Source organism: Nelumbo lutea, chromosome 7 (assembly GCF_056320005.1).
Source record: "Nelumbo lutea isolate HS-2025 chromosome 7, American lotus-T2T, whole genome shotgun sequence".
In the NCBI taxonomy this organism is placed as follows: Eukaryota; Viridiplantae; Streptophyta; class Magnoliopsida; order Proteales; family Nelumbonaceae; genus Nelumbo; species Nelumbo lutea.
In genome coordinates, this window is record NC_142690.1 from 22019021 (window position 1) to 22040805 (window position 21785).

At 38.4% G+C, this 21785-nt stretch overlaps 1 protein-coding gene across 4 annotated transcripts; it reads right to left on the minus strand.

Moving 5' to 3' along the window:
• Window positions 1–3215: 3215 nt before the first annotated feature.
• On the minus strand, window positions 3216–21241 carry LOC148845613 (syntaxin-22-like). 4 transcript variants are annotated; one of them, XM_088954010.1, is made up of 7 exons: window positions 20440–21241; window positions 17151–17244; window positions 6578–6717; window positions 6302–6376; window positions 4101–4258; window positions 3922–4022; window positions 3216–3602 (listed from the first exon to the last, which is right to left on the minus strand). In XM_088954010.1, exons 1-7 carry the CDS (start codon window positions 20625–20627, stop codon window positions 3537–3539), a joined length of 822 nt encoding a protein of 273 aa, XP_088810136.1. In that variant the 5' UTR covers window positions 20628–21241; the 3' UTR covers window positions 3216–3536. The 4 variants fall into 4 exon arrangements, with proteins under 4 accessions (XP_088810136.1, XP_088810137.1, XP_088810135.1 ...); XM_088954011.1 differs by having other exon boundaries at window positions 3922–3975; window positions 20440–20962; XM_088954009.1 differs by having other exon boundaries at window positions 3922–3975; window positions 4101–4315; window positions 20440–20923.
• Between the last annotated feature and the right edge of the window lie 544 nt (window positions 21242–21785).

The following is a 21785-nucleotide window of genomic DNA, read 5'->3' on the forward strand; positions in this document are numbered from 1 at the left end:
TAAAAAGAAGAATAAGAAAGGTACTGATGTTCATCAGGAGCGGCACAAGTGTTCAACAAGGTTCAATATATTGGCACAATATGCCCGATACCGTATTGGTCACGATGCCATTGAAGACCTATGGCATCTGTCATGACCACCACTAAAAGATATAGCAACAATATAGCCAGAAGTCCGAAAATTATAAAAAGTGATTTCTTATATGTTATAAATTAAATGATTTTCATTGTAAGAAATAACGATAATATCTAATAAGTTGATCTAACAATAATTTATGTCAAAAATGTTTTTGTTTCTTAATTTTTAGGAAAAACAAAATTAATATGTATATATATATATATATATATTACATATTCTAAATGATTTTCATTCCTAATTATTTCCACCTTAAATTTAGTGTTGTCAATGATGTATTTGTGGGATTTGTAAGAATTTTCCTAATATATTCAAACATATCTATATTTTTCCACCACACTCATATATATCCAAAACAAAGCACCCTGTCTTATGTAGCCCCTTCTGTTAGCTAAAAAACAAACCTGTATCCAAGATTTCCAATACAATACGCAATACAGATATTTTAAACCTTGGTCTTCAAAATAAGGCATCAATTAAAGAGCTTTTTGTGTCTATCATAAAGATCTGCTTCAATGTGAGTTTGGCAAAGAGAGATTGCATCTCATTAATAATCTTTTAGAGTAGTTTATCAAATTTCATGCCAATAAAGTTTCTCATGGGCAAAAAGTGGAATTTCAAAATTTTAAAGCATTACATCAGGATTTTCCATTAGGAGACATATGGAAAGGGGTGTACTTCGCATTTTTCTATGAAAGGTGAAATGAGGTTTTTTGAAGGGTCAAAACATGGGGAGGCTTAAGATTAAGTATTTATCAGAAAACATAAGAGGTGTTTAAAAAATTCATTCTTTAAATTAAGATTAGCGGGGACCCGTGCGATGCACGGGAGTTATTAAGTTAAAGATAAATAATAGAAACATGTAAGAGTATACAATTGTTTTATATAATAGTTAATAATCATTTATATTTTATATACCACTTTTAATAATTTTTACAATACAAAAAATAACAATAATTAATTTTACATAGGGTTGTTTGTCAAACTTAGGGATGACAATTTTCCTCATTTCTCTGATCCCCGTGGGGATCTGCCCCGAATGGGGCAGGGATGGGGATGACTTTCTTCCCGTAGGACAAAGATGGGGAAATTTTTTAAAATATGGATGAATATGTTTGAATCTTTTCTAATAGGATTGTAAATTTTAATTATTTTATTTTTATATTTTAAATAAAATAAAAAAATATATAAACATAATGGTTGACATTATAAAGAATCACAAGGAGTGGGGATCTCTGTGGAGACGGGGATGGGGATAACTTTGTCCCCGTTAGCGAGGATGGGGATTTTCATGGGGACGGGGAAGGGGAGAGGCTCCTCGTCCCCGCCCCGCCCCATTGCCATTACTAATCAAACTAATGAAACTAACCAATCCGATTTATAGTAATTCCACTTGGCTTTGGTTCAACAATTTCCCAACCCGACTAGGTTAGATCAGTTTCGCTTTGGCCATTTGTAAATTGATTAAAATCGAACGACCCGGCCATAGATAAATATTAATATTTTATATTTTAAATATATTTTTTAATGCAGGAAACTGGGGAAGTTCCAATATTTTTTAGGTTAAAATATTTTATATCATAAATTTAAATTTTAAATATATTTTTTAATAATGCCATTGTAATTTTTTATAATCTAAACTTAATGTTTAAATTTATTTTTTTTAAGTTTAAATCTTTTAAATCGACCGACAAAATCTTTTGTAAAAATATATAATTATTAATAATATAAATATTATTAAATAGTTTATAATTATTTTTTTGTCTTTTTAATAAATATTTTAAATTTATTATATAATTTTGTTAGAATATTTAAATAATACTAGAAATGATGATGTCATCATCGAGAGGTGTTCCCAATACACGATGGGAATGTGCTTTGGGACGTTGTGGGGAACAATCTCTCTTATTTAGGTAATTGGAACGTGAGAGAGAGAGAGAGAGAGAGATTAGGAAGATTTTTCTAGAAAAACAGAATTTCTAATTACTAATTTCAAAAATGTTATGGATTAAAAAAATTCAAAAAAAGGAGAAAATTTGTACTTCCTTGTTTTAATCTATCTATCTATCTATCTATTATATATATATATATAAGTAACAACATATTTACTATTTACATAATTAACTTAAGAATTGAAGATTAAATTGATTAATTTTTGTCATATAAATATATATATATATAAGTAACAACATATTTACTATTTACATAATTAACTTAAGAATTGAAGATTAAATTGATTAATTTTTGTCATATAAAAAATAAAATATATAGAATAATTTTTTAATAAATAAAATCATTATATAATATCCACTTGTCCCAGTATGTTGGTCGTAGTTATTTCAACCCTAAATTTAATTTCATTAAACGTATTTATGAAATTTGTGAAAGTTTCCCAAATGTATTTAAGCATATACATATCTATATGAAATATATATCAATTTGGTATATGAAATAAATGTTGTGGCGTGCCAATGGTCAACATTTCAAATAAATGCTCTGGTTTACTTTTACACCATCTTTGAAATCAAATCTTCTTGCATCCTTCCCACTCCACCTCTTGTACCTCCATTCTTTTTTATTTATATTTTATAATGGAGGCAAGTAAGGTTCAAAATGCCGATATATCCGATTCACCAGTAATGGCGTATAAGAGAGTATCAATAGCTTTTTTTTTTTTTAATCTTTTTTTCGAATCTGATTCAAATAAACCCCAAAAGCCTCTGTAGAGGCGTATCGGGAAGCCTCCAAGACGATATGCTTTGAACCTTGTGAAGGTCAATTCATTTTATTTCCTATTTCACTTCTCACAAACAAATAAGAAATAAGAAAAAGCCAAATCTGTAACAAAGTATACCAGAATTTACACTCGGCCATTCTCCACGTCCATGCATTTACACCGGAGCAAATGAAATTTGTACTGCAACCAAACGCAGCCTTATAAGTGTCGGTCGCTTGAGAACCCATGGAATATCATCATTGAACATGATGTGTAAGATAAAGATTGCTATCCATTTACGAGTAAACCTTACTTCGGTTCGGTGTTGAGCAAGCACAGACCAGGACCAGACGAAACATAGAAATGCGAACAAGAAGCAAAGAATATTAAATTAACTGATAATAGAAGGATTATTACACAATATGTTCTAACACCACCCCTCCCCCCCTTTGAAAAAAAAAAAAAACTCAAAGCAACGACTTGCTAACACAGGCAACGGAGGAAAAAAGGTAAAAGACAATCACACCCTAAAACAAAAGAAACAGAAGTTTATACACAAACCACTGGCCCACATCATACACCATGCAGCTTGGAATTGATAAGAAACATGAGATGAACTGCAGCCAGACAGGATCTCTGGAACGACATGATCATATAACAAGCATTGAGACAAAAACTTGGCTGATCAAGCTGCAAGGACTATAATCACAATGAGCAGAATAATCCCAAAGATCACCAACAGCAGGCAGGTCTGCACAAGGGAAAATTTAATGTGGTTAACAAAAGCAGAAGAAAAAAATCTAACTCAAATATGAAGTTAAAACAGATAAAGAAAAAGGCATGCAATAGCCCACCACACATAGACTATCCTTGTTCAATCACAAATATGGACCTTTCACCCAGATCTAACTGCATACTTTCATTCAGGTCATACGAATGCAACCTCTTTCCTCAGTAGCATCACTTGGAAACCTAAAGATGCCATCCAAGTTCTGCCAATACAGTGTCCATGGTGCAGGCACTATCCTATACTTCTCAAAGCAGAAAACCTAGAGGTCATTAAAACTTACCAGAGATGAATTTGATCTTTGGGTCTTGGATGCTTTTGCAAGTTGTGCTTTTGCCTGTGCAGTTGCAGCATGGGAATTCTCGATATTAGAGTCAATTTCATCTGAAATTACACAGTTCTTTTCACAGTGAGTATAACAGATTAGACAGATTTACAAAAATAAACCAGAGAAAGACTGACCAATCATTGCTCCTTGATCATGGACAAGCACTGCTAGATCTTTGAAAATCTCATTGACCTCACCAATTTGTTGTTGGATTTCTTGGATCCCTTGCTCCCTCTCCTCAATGATGGCTTCATTAAAAACAATTTCATTATCCAGTAGCAGGACCTCCTGTCTGTGGCCACAAGGAAATAAAACTTGAAGCTCCTTTTTTTTTTTAAGTTGAAAGTTACTGCATTTTCATCCAACCAGGAAACCCACAAATTTAACAGAGGCTGTTTAATGAAATGTGGACTCAGAACAAACCTATTTATTAAAGCACAAACTCAACTAAATTTTACCGATTTAATTAATTCCAGACAAGCTTTTAGATTTGGTTGGAGAACACCAAAATCTCAATAAAATGATTAAATTATATTCAAATTTTCAGAATCAAGAAATGAAATATAACTTCTAAAAGAAATGAAATATTTCAAAAATCCTATTAGATCAATTGGTTAGAACATTGTATTACTGACACAAAGCTTGTAGGCTTGTAGGCTTGTAGGCTTGTAGCCTTGTAGGTTCAAGTCAGTGTTCTCAATTCCGTAAGGCAATGATTAATCATTTTGACCTCCCTAGTCAAGGTGTTGACCAATTGGTGCCTAGGCACTGACAAGCTGACCACAAAAAACATATGCTCTAAATTTAATATACTGACCCAGGCACCCAGCCTCATATGCAAATTCGAAATAAAGAATAATATGTTAGTGTGTATTCTTCATTCCACAAACATAAAAAAGTTTAGATAGGCTGAGATAGGGAGTTACAATCTTTTGTTCCTCAAAGAAAGAGTACTTTGATTATTTGATCCAACCCCCTGATTGGTGACTACTACATTAGTTTATGCTCTTCATTTCACAAATACTTTTTTTATCAATGGAACTTTTATTATATTAAAAATATGTGAAAAACATTACAAGTTTAATTTAATGATCATTATCAGCCCTAAAACATTACAAGTTTTACAAAGATGCCCAAAACAATTGCTGCCTTTCTTCATTTCACAAACATTAAAAAGAAAGATAGATAGGCCTAGATAGGAAGTTACAATCTTTTTTTTTTTTTTGATGAATTAGGAAGTTACAATCTTTGTTCCTCAAAGAAAGAGTACCTTGACTATTTGATCCATCCCCTTTATTTGTGACTACTACATCAATATGACTTTTTTTCAAAAAGAAAATGGTGTTGAAATATGATCCACAAAGGCATTTGCATCTCTTCTGACCCAATTACAAGTCATTCATTGCAATAGATGTAATAGAGGTGTCTCGTAATTGGGTCAGAAGAGATGAAAATGCCTTTGCTGATACACTTGCTAAACAAGGGGTGGGAAGGAATAGCTTGTTTTGGGCTGTGTTGTAATATTTTCATTTGGGAAGGGGCTAAGAGAGTTTATCCCTTCCCCCTTCTTTCTCTTCAATAGTACTAGTTTTCTTCTTAATTAATGATATTGATAAAAAAAAAATGACCCACACATGATACTAGAAAAGATTGGATTGTTATGGTTTGGAAGTTGGAAAATTACTGTCAAAAATTAAGGGGATGGAAGTAATAGGTAAAAACGTCATCTTTGGAAACACTATTAGACTCTTCATCATTGCAAGCTTAAGGTCATAATCAAGAAACGAGAGCTTTAGCCTTTTGTTATGTCTGTATGTATATGTGTGTTTATAATAGAAGCATAATAAGAAAAGACTCAGGATTTCTAAAAGCAACAACTGATATTGGTTAAGGAACCCAAAAGCAACAACTAGTGGCTCATAAAGAAGGTTTTAAAAGAACTCCAAATAGCTTTTTTTCCTCCTTTTAAACCTATCTCTGTTTTTTTCCCTAAATCAGCCTCTTCTTGATTGCACATTATCTCCTAAATCAATCTCCTCACTGAAACTCAAACCAGGTCAGAATTTAGGAACATTGATGAAAATATAAACCATTTTCCAAAGAACTTCAAACACATCTTTAGGTGAAGAAAGTATCATAAAATCATTCAAGTGATAGCATCATATCTAGTTTGACAAGAATCAACAACAATGTGATAACAAATCAATGAGAATTATTGTAAAAGATAGCAAAAAATATATATAAAAACTAGAATACCAAAAAGAGCATGGAAGGTGAAAATGAAATTATGAATAAACTACCATATCAACAAATTTGCGTTGAAAACAGAACTAACCTTCTAGATTCCACAAGAAGAGCACGCTCTTCAGGGCTCTTGCCTGAACTTATGTCAAGCTCGCTTGCAGTATAGCTGCATTAAAAGTTTTTAAAAGCATAATTTTAGTAAAATATGCACACTTAAATCTAACAAAACTATAAAGCCTCTGTAGCCACTGAACAATACCAATTCAAAAATTAAAATGAGACTGTCAATATTTCCAACAATACATTTGAAAAGTATTTTCATCTTGATGCTTGTGCTGGTCTGTGACCATACAGCTACCAGAACTACCTGGAAGGAAGGACTGCCTGGGGAATAAAAGGAGTATATGCTGTTTCTCTCTCAGCTGCAAGCCGTTGAGCCTTCTGAAACTCTTTAAGAACTGCCTGGAAATCTTTTGCAAGCTTAGCATCAGCAATCTTCTTGCTGGCCTGCAGTTGGAAAAGATTCACATTCTAAGAACAAAACCTCAGTTAACTGAAAACATGCATAAAAAAAATTAATAATTCAATAATAAGTTACTTGACATGCTAGATTTTAAAGGCTTCAGGGAAAAATACAAGGATTTCCAATGTATGTAAATGCATGAGGATAGCCATGTGAGTGATCCTGCAACAGTGTAGGTGAATGAAAGGCAAAAGAATGGAAAAGAAAGGGTGGAAATGGAAAGACAAGAAGAGAGACAAAGGAGAATCTAGGACCATTGTTTATTGGGCTTCACAGGAGGGACTTTGGGAAATTATTTACTAGATGACTAAATGACAACTTGTAGAGAACACTGATGTGGGCCCCACAGCAGTGGTCCCCACTGTGTTCGTAGGACAGCATGTTTAGTTATTTGTTTCAGTTATAGTAGTGTCAGTTTGGGTCAGTTTGTTAATTCAGTTTTTTATTTACCTTATTTATCATGTAAGTACTAAGGGCAGATCTGTCCTTTCCTTTATATACTGAACATAACCTATAAATACTAAGAGAGTGGCGGCGGCAGATGTGTTAGAATCTGTCCCTCCTTTCAACCCCTTGTGTTCTCCTGTTTCTCTTCTCTTCCTTCTCCTTTCTCTCACTTTTCTTCTGCTTTTGTAAACCTAAAATCTATTAGGATTCAAGACTGATTACAGTCTTGATCTTCTGCTTGGTATCAGAGCCTATCTAGGGCTTCTCATGTGTGTCTAGTCCAGCCGACCACATGAGGACTAGCTAGAGCTGGAAGCTTATGAAGAAGTATTCGGCGGCTGATTCTTGGAGATTACCAGGAGAGGTTCGCAGCAGTTGAGGACTTTCCGCGGCTTGCAGAGAGTTGGTAATCAAGAAGAAGCAGCGAAGGTTAGGGTTCAGGTAACCCTGGAAGGCAGTAAACCGAAATCCATTAGTAAGTTTTTATTTAGTTTCAGAGACTGCAATCAGTTGAGATAGGTTGGACCTATCTAGAAGGAGAGGCCGAACTGTTTTAAGTTTGTTTCTAGGGTTTGACTGTTGGGCCGAACCCCCCTTCTCTCAGAGGTGATTAGTTTTAGGGTTTCATATTGACCCTACGACAGGTCCCACTTGTATAGACTGCTTGGAGAGTGCAGCTGAGCACTTATTTCAGACCTACAGTTGAAACCCTAATTCTGCTCCTACAGCAATGGGCCCCACAACAGTGGTTTCAGAAAATAGCATCTCAGATTGCTCTTCTAGAGGATAAAAACTTGACAGACTGCCTAGTACTGTGCTTGCCGATTGATTTCAGATCAGATTTGTGTTGGTTTCTTGTATATACTGTGATAGCCGATTGATTTCAGATCAGATTTGTGTTGGTTTCCTACATATACTGTGATAGCCGATTGGTTTCAGATCAGACCTGCATTGATTTCACTCTTTTTTCTGGTGTAGTGACTCTAACAGTTTGTAGCCACTGATTCCTGACCAAAGATGGAGTTTAAAGGTCAGGGAGAAAGTAGTTTTGGAAACAACAGTTATGGTAGTGTATCTGAAACCGGGTTTCATATTACAACTGTGAGATTTGATGGGTCAAATTATTTGGAATGGGCTCAATCAGCCATGATGGCTATTGGAGGAAGGGGAAAACTGGGTTACCTCTTGGGAGATGTGAAAGAACCTTCCAAGGAGGACCCAACATACACCAAGTGGGTTCAAGAGAACTATTTGGTTATGGCATGGTTGTGTAATTCTATACAGCCACATATCAGCCGAAATTACTTGTGGGCAAAGATAGCCAAAGAGATATGGGATGTTGTGAAAGAAACCTATTCCCAACCCCTTAATGTTACCAGAGCCTATGAACTGAAGTGTGAGGTGAACAGCCTTAAACAAGGAGAGAAGCCAGTTTCTGTCTACTTCTCTACCTTGAAATCCTTGTGGCATGAGATTGACCATCTAGAGACCCTTGAGTGGGAGAGTCCCAAAGATGCACAGACTCACAGAAAGCAAGTCAAGACAAATAGGGTGTTTGAGTTTCTGGCTGGTTTGAATTCAGAATATGACATTGTGCGACAACAGATATTGACAAGAGATAATGTGACCCTTTCTCAAGCATACTCCCTGGTGCATAGTGAAGAGACAAGGAGGAAAGTCATGATGCAGCCTCAGCCCCCTTTCCCAGCCCTAACAGCTATTAAACCTAAGTCAGGGGGTGATCCAGAAAGGGACCGGAAGAAGGAAGATAAATGGGACCTGGTATGTGAACATTGCAAGAAACCAAAGCACACAAAAGATACTTGTTGGAAGCTACACCCTCACTTGGTCCCAGCAAAACTAAGAAATAAGAAGGGTAATGCTCATGTGGCCGTGAACACTGATTCAGCATCCTCATCAGGCACATCCCTAGAGACTTTAGTCGCTGTTCAGGCTGCTCTCATACAGTTGGAAAAGGAAGTTGGGAGTTTAGCTCAGCCATCTCAGTCACCATCAGCTCCTGCCACATCTGCATTTGCACATTCAGGTACTCAAGCCTCAGCTTACCATGCTTCAGCTCCAGCTAATACTGACCACTGTTGGGTAATAGATTCAGGTGCATCCGACCATATGACTAGCTTGCCATCATTATTCACTTCTTATCACTTGTCCTCTGGCCGAGATAGAGTATCCATTGCTGATGGCTCTCTTGTTCCCATTTCAGGAAAGGGTGACATCAAGCTATCGGATACTATCTCTTTATCTTCTGTCTTGTATGTTCCTAAGCTTGATACTAACCTGCTTTCAGTTAGTAGTATGACCAAACACATGAACTGTTCAGTAACCTTTTTCCCTGACCGATGTGTTTTTCAGGACTTGGAGACGAGGAAGGTGATTAGGACTGGCCGTGAGACGAACGGGATCTATCTGCTTGGAGAGAGTTCTCGTCGGGAGGAGTCGGTGAATAAGAAGTCTTTTGTTTCTCAGTTTGTGAGTCTGGTTATGCTTTGGCATAATCGATTAGGTCATTTGTCTCTCAAGTCTTTGAAGAGTCTGTTTCCTACTTTATTTGAGTTTGTTGAGTTATCAAAGTTGAGGTGTGAGAGTTGTGAGTTTGCCAAACATTGTAGAACCTCCTATTCTCTGAGTAATAAAAGGAGTAATTCCTCTTTTGATATTGTGCATACTGATGTTTGGGGGCCATATCATATCTCTTCTATGGGTGGGTACAGATATTTTTCTACTGTTTGTTGATGACTATACCCGCTTTTCTTGGGCCTATCTTATGCGTTCTTGGGATGAGGTTCCTGCTCTGACCCAAAACTTCCATCAGATGATTCTCACTCAGTTTGGGGCCAAAATCAAAGTCCTTAGATCTGATAATGCAAATGAATACTTTGCTAAGCCATTGACCTCCTACCTTCTTAGCCATGGAGTTATTCACCAGAGCACTTGCCCTTATACACCACAACAAGACAGCGTTGCTGAAAGGAAGAATAGGCATATCTTGGAGGTGGCTAGAAGCACTATGTTTACCTCCAATGTACCTATTCGCTTCTGGGGTGATGCTATCCTCACGGCAGTATATCTCATTAATTGGGTTCCTTCCCGGGTTCTTGATATGAAAACCCCTTTTTCCCTTCTATACCCAGACGAGGAGTTGTTCATTGTTCCCCTTAAAACCTTTGGTTGTACCTGTTTCGTTCAGCTTCTCGGGCCTCATCATTCCAAGTTTGAACCTAAGGCCTCCAAATGCATTTTCTTCAGTTATGCACAAACTCAAAAGGGTTATTGCTGCTATGATCCGGTTTCAACGAAAAAGTTTGTCTCCATGGATGTCACCTTCTTTGAGGAGACACCCTATTATCCTAGGGTTTCTCCTCAGGGGAGAGCAGTGAGAGTGGGGTTGTTTTGAGTCTCTTTCCTCAGGGGGAGCGCAGTGGGAGTGGGGTTGTTCCTTTACCTATTCCACTGGGTGATGAAGGCTGTAGTGGTGAGGGTGGTCAGAGGGATCGGGAGTTGAGAGTCTATCATAGGCAATGCAGTCAGGTTGATCCTAGTCATCGGTAGTCCCGGCCAGCTCCAGTTCCTTCTGCGGCTCCAGATCCAAAGCCTACTGAGACACCTTCCACTGTTGCCACTTCCCCTCCTGTGGATGACCTTGATCTCCCTATTGCCATCCGCAAAGGGAAACGACATTGCACCACATCTACAGCTCACAGCATCTCACAGTTCTTATCCTATGATCGCCTATCTCCCTCTTACTGGTCCTATCTCACTTTCATTGCCAATGTCCCTATTCCAAGAACAGTGCAAGAAGCCTTATCAGTTCCAAAATGGAAAGATGCAATGCAAGTCAAAATGGATGCCCTGTTGAAGAATAATACTTGGGCATTGGTTGACCCACCAAAAGAAAAGAAACCGGTAGGATGTAGATGGGTGTTCACTGTGAAGCATAATGCTGATGGCTCTATTGAAAGGTACAAAGCCCGACTGGTCGCAAAGGGGTTCACCCAGACTTATGATATAAACTACTTGGAGACCTTTGCCCCAGTAGCCAAGATGACCATCATCCGAGTTCTGTTATCCCTTGCAGCAAATCATTCTTGGCCCTTGTTCCAGATGGATGTTAAAAATGCCTTTCTGAATGGAGACTTACAGAAAGAGGTTTACATGCAGTTGCCTCCTAGATTCTATGATACAGAGACAGGTAAGAAAATTTGCCGACTGAACAAGGCATTGTATGGTTTGAAGCAGTCACCTAGAGCCTGGTTTGATAGGTTCAGATTAGCCCTTGGAAAGTTCGGTTATGTACATGCCCAGTCAGATCATACACTATTCATCAAGAGGGTGGAGTCCTCTCTAACACTACTTGCGGTATATGTTGATGATATTGTGGTGACAGGAAATGATGGCCATGAGATTGAGTCCCTCAAACAGCTCCTTCATCAAGAGTTTGAGGTGAAAGATCTTGGTGCACTACGGTACTTTTTGGGTATTGAGGTTGCTAGATCCAAGCAGGGGATTTTTATCTCTCAGAGAAAATATGTTCTAGATCTGTTGGCGGAAACTGGAAAGTTGGGTGTTAAGCCTGCTGATACACCCATTGAACAAAATCACAAGATTAGTGTAGAGGGCGGGGAGCCTCTTGAAGACAATGTTATGTTCCAACGGTTGGTTGGAAAGCTCCTATATCTCTGCCTCACTCGGCCAGATATCAGTTATGCAGTTAGTGTTGTTAGCCAGTACATGCATTCCCCTAGAACTTCTCATCTTCTTGCCTGGGTAGAGGTATACTGCTCAAGAACAATAATCACATGAGGGTGGAGGTCTATACAGATGTCGATTGGGTTGGGAGTGTTGACAACAGAAGGTCTACCTTTGGATATTGTGCCCTTGTGGGAGGTAACCTTGTCTCTTGGAGGAGTAAGAAGCAGAGTGTTGTTTCCCGCTCCAGTGCTGAAGCGGAATACAGGTCAATGGCTAACGGAGTGACTGAAATCTTATGGCTGAGATCACTACTTGAAGAGTTGGGTATTGACTATGAAAAGCCCTTAATGTTGTATTGTGATAATCAGGCAGCTATTAATATAGCCCACAACCCAGTGCAGCATGACAGAACTAAACATATCGAAGTTGATCGACATTTTGTGCGAGAGAGGGTCACATCACAAGAAGTGTGTCTTTTGTATATCACATCTAATATGCAGCTCGCGGATATCGTCACCAAGGTTGTACCAAGGAAGAAGTTAGAGACAGACCTATCCAAGTTGGGAATGATAGATATCTACTCCCAACTTGAGGGGGAGTGTAGAGAACACTGATGTGGGCCCCACAGCAGTGGTCCCCACTGTGTTCGTAGGACAGCATGTTTAGTTATTTGTTTCAGTTATAGTAGTGTCAGTTTGGGTCAGTTTGTTAATTCAGTTTTTTATTTACCTTATTTATCATGTAAGTACTAAGGGCAGATCTGTCCTTTCCTTTATGTACTGAACATAACCTATAAATACTAAGAGAGTGGCGGCGGCAGATGTGTTAGAATCTGTCCCTCCTTTCAACCCCTTGTGTTCTCCTGTTTCTCTTCTCTTCCTTATCCTTTCTCTCACTTTTCTTATGCTTTTGTAAACCTAAAATCTACTAGGACTCAAGACTGATTACAGTCTTGATCTTCTACTCAACTGATTTTTCTTTTTTTTTTTTATAGTAAAAGGAAAGATTTCATTAAAAAAAAAGAAAATAGTACAAACTCATAAGGTGTTAAGGTAACACCTACCAACAAATAACAACAGAAGATACAACTCAAAATAAGCCATCCAAGTTACAAATTGGCATCCCCTAAATATCCCCAAGCTTGTCCACAAGATCCTCTTTGTTGACTTGTGCAAACTCTGGCAGAACCAACCCAGACTGAAACTGATTTACCAACAGCCTCTACCAAACTATCAAAGCTCCATGTTTAGTCTTCAAGCATTCTTCTGTTTCTCTCCTTCCATTCATTCCAGCAAATAGCGAAAGGTAAGCAACTCCAAATCAGCTTGGCCTTCTTCCTGCCTCTGAGTTTTGGCCATGAAGAGAAAATCACTTAAGGGGTCCTTGGATTGAAGTCTCTTTCACCAAACAATGCTTCGAAGAGTTTCCATAAGAAGCCAGTAATTGTGCAAGATATAAACAAATGACTAACTGATTCCTCCTCCTCTTTGCACAGGTAAGATATACTAGCCATGAAGAATCCTCTCCTTTTCAAATGATCCACTGTCAGCTCCAACTACTCCACACTGTTATTACCCCAAATTTCATTTTTCAATCTTAGATCAAAGATCTCCGGTTTTGTCTCCTGTAACAGTACCACATCCAGTCTGTATTTTCTCAGCACATTCCTAACCACAAACCACCATTCTTCTCTTTCCATCTCTTAGACCCCTCACACTCCATGACATCAGCTTCATTTTAAGCTTTAGAGTCCCCCCCGCCTTCCCTCACCTCCACTCTTCCAATAACATCCTTCACTCTACTTCAACTAAACCTTCTTCTTGCCCTTCTCCTTCCTCCCACACCTCACCACCTTCCCCAATAGCTTTCTTTTTATTATACTCTTCTCTTCTACTCCTTTCAAAGTGACCTATTGCTTTTATTATCACATTTTCCCTGCCCAGGAAAAATAACCCAAGAGACTTTCCCACCAGCATCTGGCTTTCCACAAGTTGTTCAATGCCCACCCTGCCCCCATTACTGTTCTCCTCCCTCAATACCCTCTAACCCCTTATTTCCTCTCCCAGCTCTTCCAGTCCTCCTGAACTTCCACTTCTCCCCTTTCATCCTCAATTCCTCCACCTTCCTGCACTAAGGCTCTTCTCTTTCTATTATACACCCTTTGCTGATGATCAACTTTTCACCACACTAGAAAACTCTCTCTTCACCTCCTCCCCCTACCCTCCTCTTTTCTAACTCTGGTTTCCCTATCCCTCCACTTCCATGTTAAGATCCCCAGCACAGGTGAAGAGGATAAATCAGCAGAACTCACCTCTATGTTCAGTTGTGCTATTATGTCAAGGGCTTTCAAACCATGAGGAAGTCTCTCCATAGTGTCCATTGCTGCCACCAAAATCTGAATCACTCCATCTCGTTCCCCCTCCGTTATCTCATTACCAATTTCTACTATTTCACCCACATCAATGTTTGAATGTTGCTCCTCAATCAGCTGATTTCTCTGGTCCGGCACGCTTTCTTTCTGCCCTTCCTTGCAATTCAACTGCAAACACTCTTACTCATCTGCTTCTGTGTTTTTCACCAGCTTCGAGCCACTCCCAAACTCCTTGGCTACTCCTCGGCTTCTCCCACTGTGATTTTCTTTCCTTTCTCAAACCTTGTTACTACCCAAATCCAGTTTTCCTTCGAAGTCTCTCTCCCTCTATCTCTTCTCTAACCTTATGGGATCTTGACCCCTTTGAAAATATTTTACCCTTTCTAGTAATAAGCTTCCCTTTTACCACTTGTAGCCTTCTATTCTGGTTTCCCCCTTTAAAATCCTTTCTCAATCTCTTAAAATAGTGGTCCCCAGTCCCCGCCCCTTCCTGTATTTTTAATTTTACCTGTTCACTATCTCCTTTCCCATCCCTTTGGCTCAACCTTTGAACTTCCACCGACTCACCCATCCCATCCTCCACGTGTCCTCCACCCTACAGTCCACTCATCCCACCATCCTCCATGTCTTCTTCTTTACCCTCTGATACTGCCACCTCACCATCTTCTCCCTCCTCTTGACAACTCTTCAAATTCCTATCTGTCTCCATTCCTCTCCTCTGGCAAACACTCTCCAGCTCGAGCTCCTCCCACCCCTCCTTTCCCATCTTTGCACCTACTTCTTCATGACCTGCTTTCAAAACCTCTTCTTCCATCCTTAGATAGGTACCATCTTCTCCTCCAACTATAATTCTCAGTCTGTACCTTTCCCCTGCAAATTTAAGCTCCAACTTATTTGGAATACCAGAGACATCTGCCACTTCCACCAGTATTCTTGTCATGTCCAGCTTCTCCATGTTCTATTTTTATCATCAAATTTCAGAAATCTCCCACAACTACTGCCCACTAATTTGGACTTGTTTGGTCTTGCCTCGAGGGGTTTGGTCAAGGGTCCGGGGGCGGAGCTTCTGGCCCATCCACTTGATATACAAAACAGAAAAAATGCGCAAATCTTCAAAGGGCATGCAACTGGGATGAAGCACTAGGCACACCAGGTGCGTGCCTTTTGAAAGTGCTGTGCCAGGGACCTAAGCGCATTTTAAGGTACGCATCTCGCCTGTGTGCCTAGGTGCACCTTTTAAATCACTAGGAGGGAGACTGCCAAAAGATAATGTGCTGGATGAATATGCAAGAAGAGACCCATTGGAAGTTCAGACCTCTGATCAGACGGCTCATTCTCTAGGCAACAACTTGAATAACTCATTAAACTGGGTGCCTAGAAGTGCAAATTCTTTGGCAGATGCTTCAGCCATGGTTCAAAGTCTCAATACACCCAATACGCATGTTCAAGCCCTCTTTTCTTTTTTGTTTTAGTTATTTTTTTCAAAAAAAAAAAAGGTCAGGGGGTTGGTCTTAGGCAGGCCTGCTCCTGTCTAAACCCCAAAAACCTTTTATTTGGCATATTGGAGACCTGATGATATGATACAATATGTCCGATATGGAGCATATTGTATCGAAAATTTGAACCTTGGCTTTAGCTAGGGCAGGTGATTCTGAAAACTTAGCTGGAGTGGGGGTAGCCAGGGCCTGGTAGCATTCTGTAATTCTTTTTTGTAGCTTTTTCTGTTGTTCCTTTTTGTTGGAGCCTGCTTTGTATTCTGTCGCCAATTTTGGTTGGCTGAGTTCTTTGATCTTTCTCTCTTAATAAAATCTTTGCTGTTGCTTATCAAAAAATAAAAGAATAAAAAAGAATATGGAGTGGAAACCCTAAATGAACTGATTTAAGTAAGAAATGCACATTGAACACTGGTATGTGAGGAATTTCAAGGCGTGCAGATGGCTGCTAAGAGGGTAGCATATTATTGCTAGTACATCACTTGGAAGAGCAAAGTGGAAGATTAATTGGCAACCTCCTGAAGCTGGCAGATTAAAATTCAATTTTGATATGTGTTGTTTAGGCAACCGAGCCAAGTCTGGTGTGGGAGGGGTGGTAAGAGATGAGGGAGGAAACATAGGATTAAGCTTTTCAGGGGCTATTGGCATTGGTAACTCTTTGAAAGCAGAAATGGTGGCCCTAGTCTCAAGTTGCTGGCACTACAGAATTGGAGGGATGTGATCACAGAAGAGGATTGCCAAGTGCTTATTTCTTGGCTTGCTTCAGAGGAGGAACCACCTTGGAGATTCAGGTCAATGAAAGGGAAGCAGTAACCTTTAGAAGAAGTCTGAACTGCTCTTCTTTCTTCAGCCTACTCCCTAGCTTAGAGGTTAACCAGGGCAGTCGTAACCAGAAGAGGATGTGTATGGGGGATGGATGCCAGGGCCCAGGACTCTTTTCTAACTTCTGTAATTTCTGTTTCTGCTTTTTGTTTGTACTGTCAGCTTAATGCTGTTCTTTATATAATCCCTGCTGTCTAGTTTGGACAGGCCAGGGTTTTCTCAAGTATTTTCACACAAATTCTTCAGTTAATTTATCAAAAAAAAAAAAAAAAAACTCAAAACAATGACTTTGGTTTCACTTTCACCGTGAGTATCTAATTTTCTCAAGTCCCAAGATTGGGTTGGCAGACCAAGATCCAATTGTGGAACCCTTAGGGTTGGCAACAGAGTGAAATAAATTATTTAGTTAGTAATTTTGGCTGTTTACAACACACACCTGAAGTTGCTAACTGCCCCATCCCAACCAACATGCTAGCCATTAACCATCAGTCATCTTGCCTCTTCCAGGAAAAGATTGAAGTAAACAAAAATAACCTTCATATTTATTATAGAAGCAAATTGTCTCTAAACTTACACTAACTTCACTATGCTGATCTGTTTCACTAGCTTGTTTAAGCTTTGCCGAAGTGTCCTTTACCAGTTGTCCAATATGTAGCCTTGTCTTGTGCCTGCCAACCATTTCAATATATTATGAGGATCAATTAAGGACAAAACAAAAGGTTCATCATGAAATAACGAATCAATTCATCATTACTTGAACAAAATGAAGTTCAACCAATTAAAATAATATATGTTTCAAGTACAAGATATTTCTCGAATGATTTTTGTTATACAAAACTGCATGCAACAAGAAATAGCCAAATTCATATATCAGGACTCTTTTAGTTTTTCATCCCCTATAGTTGGGACAAGGCCTTTTTGAGTTAAATAGCTGCCTGAGAATAGAAGCATTTGGTATACAATAGAAGCAATAGCTGCCTGAGAATTGGTAGAAATATTCTCTGTTCACTTCATATGATAAAGCAAACCTACCAGTTCTGACTCTAGTGGAATCAAAATTTAAAGACAGTACATGCAAGGGCAGATCTGAGAGTAATTGCCTCCAGAAATTTTTACAAAACTCTACATATTTTTTTATCAGCATACAAAGCTCAATATATATTCAGCTTATAACAAGCTAATCCCCTAATGGTTGCAGATGAGACCTAAGCTAGCATGTCTATCCTGAATCATCATTGTTCAGGCCTCGCACAAACATGCCATTTAGAAGTAATAGGAGGAGGAATAGGAATATGCTAAGGGATATAAGCAAATGGATGTGGGAGCTGAATGTTCAGATTAGGTGAATCTCAAGGGCAAGGAATAGCATGGTCAACATCAACATATAGATCAATGGTGTAATTGGATAGGTAACAAGGGCTATCAGGGCTGTGATGGGTTAATCCTTTTTTTATCAGAAAAAAGTAAACTTATTAATTGATTAAAAGATTACAAGTACATCCAGAGCTGGGACTGGATACCCGGCCACCCATATGTTGCTTTTAGCTTTTACAATGCTGCCCAGAAATAATGTTCCCTATGGACTCTTTGTTTGGCCAATGAATCTGCTATTCCATTAGCACTTCCCTTAACCCATCTGAAAGTTGCACCCACCTCCCTCGCTAGCTTCTCGATTTCCCTCAAAGTTGCACCCACCTCCCATCCCCCAACCTAGGTGCAGGCGGGATTTGATCCCAAGTCTCCACTATGACCAGCAGAAGACCTTACCAACCAGCTGGTTGGCACCTTGCAATTTCCCTCAAAGTTTGCCTGTAAAATCAAGCTCCTGGGTTGTTTCTGCACATCCAGGAGATTACTAGCTTTGTTTCTCCCTCTATTTCAATACGCTGCAGTGCAATCTACTTTGCTAGTCTTAGGCCTTGTGGGAGTGCCAATACTTCAGCCTTTAAGGATTCAGTTAACAATGAAAAGAAAAAGATATAGGAGGATTAAATGATATATTCTAGGTTGTGAAAGCAATATTAGTGCTTTATACTGTACATGTTAGAACAAAGTATAGGCTGTGTATTTTGATGCTTAACCCAGAGCGTATACCTTTTGCATAAGCAGTGCTCTACTTATGGATAATTTTGGTCATAAATGAATAAGAATAAGCATGGTTTCAAATGTCAACATATTTCCTAATATTTATTTTTTGATTGGCACACATTTCCTTTTCCATAGGCACTCACATGAACTATTACTGATATTGACATATTCTCCTGTAATTACTACTTCCACTCTTTGGAGTACACAAGATAGTATTATAATATGATGAGTTGGAAACAACATTGCAAATATGTGGAGCATCAATATTATCACCACCTAACAAAAACGATTACCACTTTATGCCAGATCGAAATTCATTTGGAATGTAATATTAAATATTAATTTTTGTTTGTGTAATAGGTCATTCAGTTAATCTAGTACTATTATTTGCACTCTTTGTGAGCTTAAATTTTATTTGAACTTTTAATTTACCCTATTATGTGGTTTTAACTTAAACTATTAACCTTAATTCCTTAGCCTCATTTGATGGTTTGGAATAAGATAATAATCTACAGAGAATACCTCAGCTTCTTTTACCATCTTATAAAACATTATAGTATTTCACAATGTTTTCACTAACTCTAACTCCACAATTTTTGCCATATTTCCATATGACATTTCCAATGTGTTTCACTGTTTCCTATTTTCAGAATTTCAGATGAACTGACATCTCTACTGCTGCCAACATTTTAAACCTTGCCTCTAAGTATAGAATACATTTCTACTCCTTTAAATTATTTTCTTCTCAATAGCCAATGTGATAATTTCAATTAGGGTGTTGACATCCAGCTTTTTGTCACTATATATTCTTTCATTTGTTTATGGCAAAGCATCAATAACCTTGTGGTCTCTCAACCTCACCTAAATCCAAAACACCATGACAAACCAACCTAGGAAAGTGAGTCAAGGGAAATAACTTAAAGGTTTCTATGGATGAAAATAGAGCAGAACATAGGAAACATTCATTTTAAAGACAGTGTCACTCCAGTAAAAATCTCCCCAAAACTCATCTTTATCACCCTTGGAAACATCATGCCTAATGAACTGTAAAAAGATAAATAAAATTATGAATGAAGCAAAATTCCTAGGCAGAAGCTCCATAAGAAGTTGGAGTGAAGTGCCATGGGAGTGGGGGATGGGAGGAATTTGGGCCAAACTCATAAAAAACTTGATACAAGTATAATGGGCACTAATGTTTTCACCTACCTGCACTATTTTCTTTTCACTATTATCTTATCTCGACTATTAAACACAAAAACTTGCCCGATATAGCTACATCATTCGTATTAATATGAATAAGAAATGATTATGTTCTAGGTGAAGCTGAACGTCATTTTGTAATACAAAATTCATATTTCACCCTCTACAATTAAAGACAGTAAGTTACTATACAAAACCAACCACTTGGGAAAAGAAGCAAGAGACTCGTTAATACGTCAATACATGAAATTGGTAATTAATGATATAACCTTCTGTAAGAAGTAAGAACTGCACATGAATGAAGTGAAACTGTGCGAACACCAATGACACATAAAGAAACACCTCATTCATGGATATTATCCAGTCCGACCATCCTAGTGTCAATACCAAGTTACATTCTTTGATGCTTGAAAACTGGAATTCAGATATAAGCAAAAGCTAATAAACATCTTATAAATTCTCTAAAAATTATCACTGAAAGGACAATTAATTCTCCCTAATTCTCCTGAAGGATTGCATGTAAACAATAAAGATACTAATAATTCGAACTTCAAAAGGGAGGAAAAAATACTTACAGCTTTTCCCGGAGCTCTGGCGTATCCTTGGGAGTTCCGAGGGTATTAACGAGACGCTGAAACGTAGAAACGGCAGTATTAATCTGAAACACACCCGAAGCAACGGCCTGCGTAGAATCCTGTTTTCCATTGATGAACTCTCGCCTCGAAGCCAAAGGCCGACCAGATTCGAGATCCTGGAAGCTCATTTTCCTCCCCTAGAATTCTCAGAAAGATTAAAGCGATATCTTTCTGAAAACCCTAGAAGCCCGAAATTCACAAAGATCGAAAAGAATAAAGCACTGATCTTGGATTGATCCGATTTGGGGCGCCAATTCGATGACGACAACGCAAATTGAGGAACGAATTCAGAAGAGAAGGAAAACAAACCAGACTACCAGACAGAGAATTTGAAGGGCGGAGGAAAATTTCTTGCCATTGAACAAAATGGTAATATTGTAATTTCTGGGGATGGTAATGGTAAATAGATGAACTATGATTGCTTACTTGTCGTTCCCTACCGTCGCTTCGGTGTTGTTTGTTTAACAAAGCTAGAAAAGGACACAAGGAATTTGAAGGATTCTTGAAAGAAAGTGGATGGAAATTTCCATGCCCGAATGTGGAGCATTAATCGGTTCAGGTAGGAAAATGGTTCACCGAACACTGATCCGCATACGAATGGGGAAGATGACTTGGATGCGGGTTTAGACCTTCGCTGCCTCGCTGGGAGCATGGGAACCATTTTACGTGTGGGATTTGTATCGAGTTCATTTACGCATACGTGTCGGATCTTCAAGAAGTCAAAAGCAATTAAAAATCGTGTGTGTTTGCTTTGAAGGAAAAGGTAGGAAAAGCCGGAAAGGAAAGGAAAGGTATACAAACCTTGTATAAGTTTCTTTACCTTTTCCTTCTTTTTCCTACCTTCTCCTTCAAACCAAATACAGTTCTAGTGAAAAAGAATTTGTGAAGTTTTTTTCATAAAAAAGAGGAAAATCTGTGATGCTAGAAATACATGATATTGAAAGAATTTTGATCAATCAAAAATCACCCGTGAATTTTAATAAATTTCGCCTGGTTAATTGGTCACAAAATTTTTGGATATCATGTCTATCCAATATCATAACCGAACCCCATAAAAAAATCTCCTTTGAATGGGAAAAAATATCATTTAAAAAAACGGAAAAAAAGTAAAAGGCAAATGCTAGTGATGGAGTGAAATCCGGTCGGTCCTAGCTATCAACGATCTTGCCTCTGACTAGAGCAAAAGGTGCCTGAAACGGGGAAGAAAGCGAGTAGTCTCCGGGGAGGAACCCGGTGAGAGTGCTCCGAAGCTCAAGTTAGTATTTTCTCAAAGGCAAGATAAAAAA

Coding starts and splice junctions, on each gene's coding strand:
- LOC148845613 (XM_088954008.1), bottom strand. CDS start 20,627: ATGAGCTTCCAGGATCTCGAATCTGGTCGGCCTTTGGCTTCGAGGCGA. Junction 6,718..17,150: donor ATCAGCATAGTGAAGTTAGT/GTAAGTTTAGAG, acceptor TTCCAACTGCAG/GCCAGCAAGAAGATTGCTGA. Junction 6,377..6,577: donor CAGGCAGTCCTTCCTTCCAG/GTAGTTCTGGTA, acceptor CTTTTAATGCAG/CTATACTGCAAGCGAGCTTG.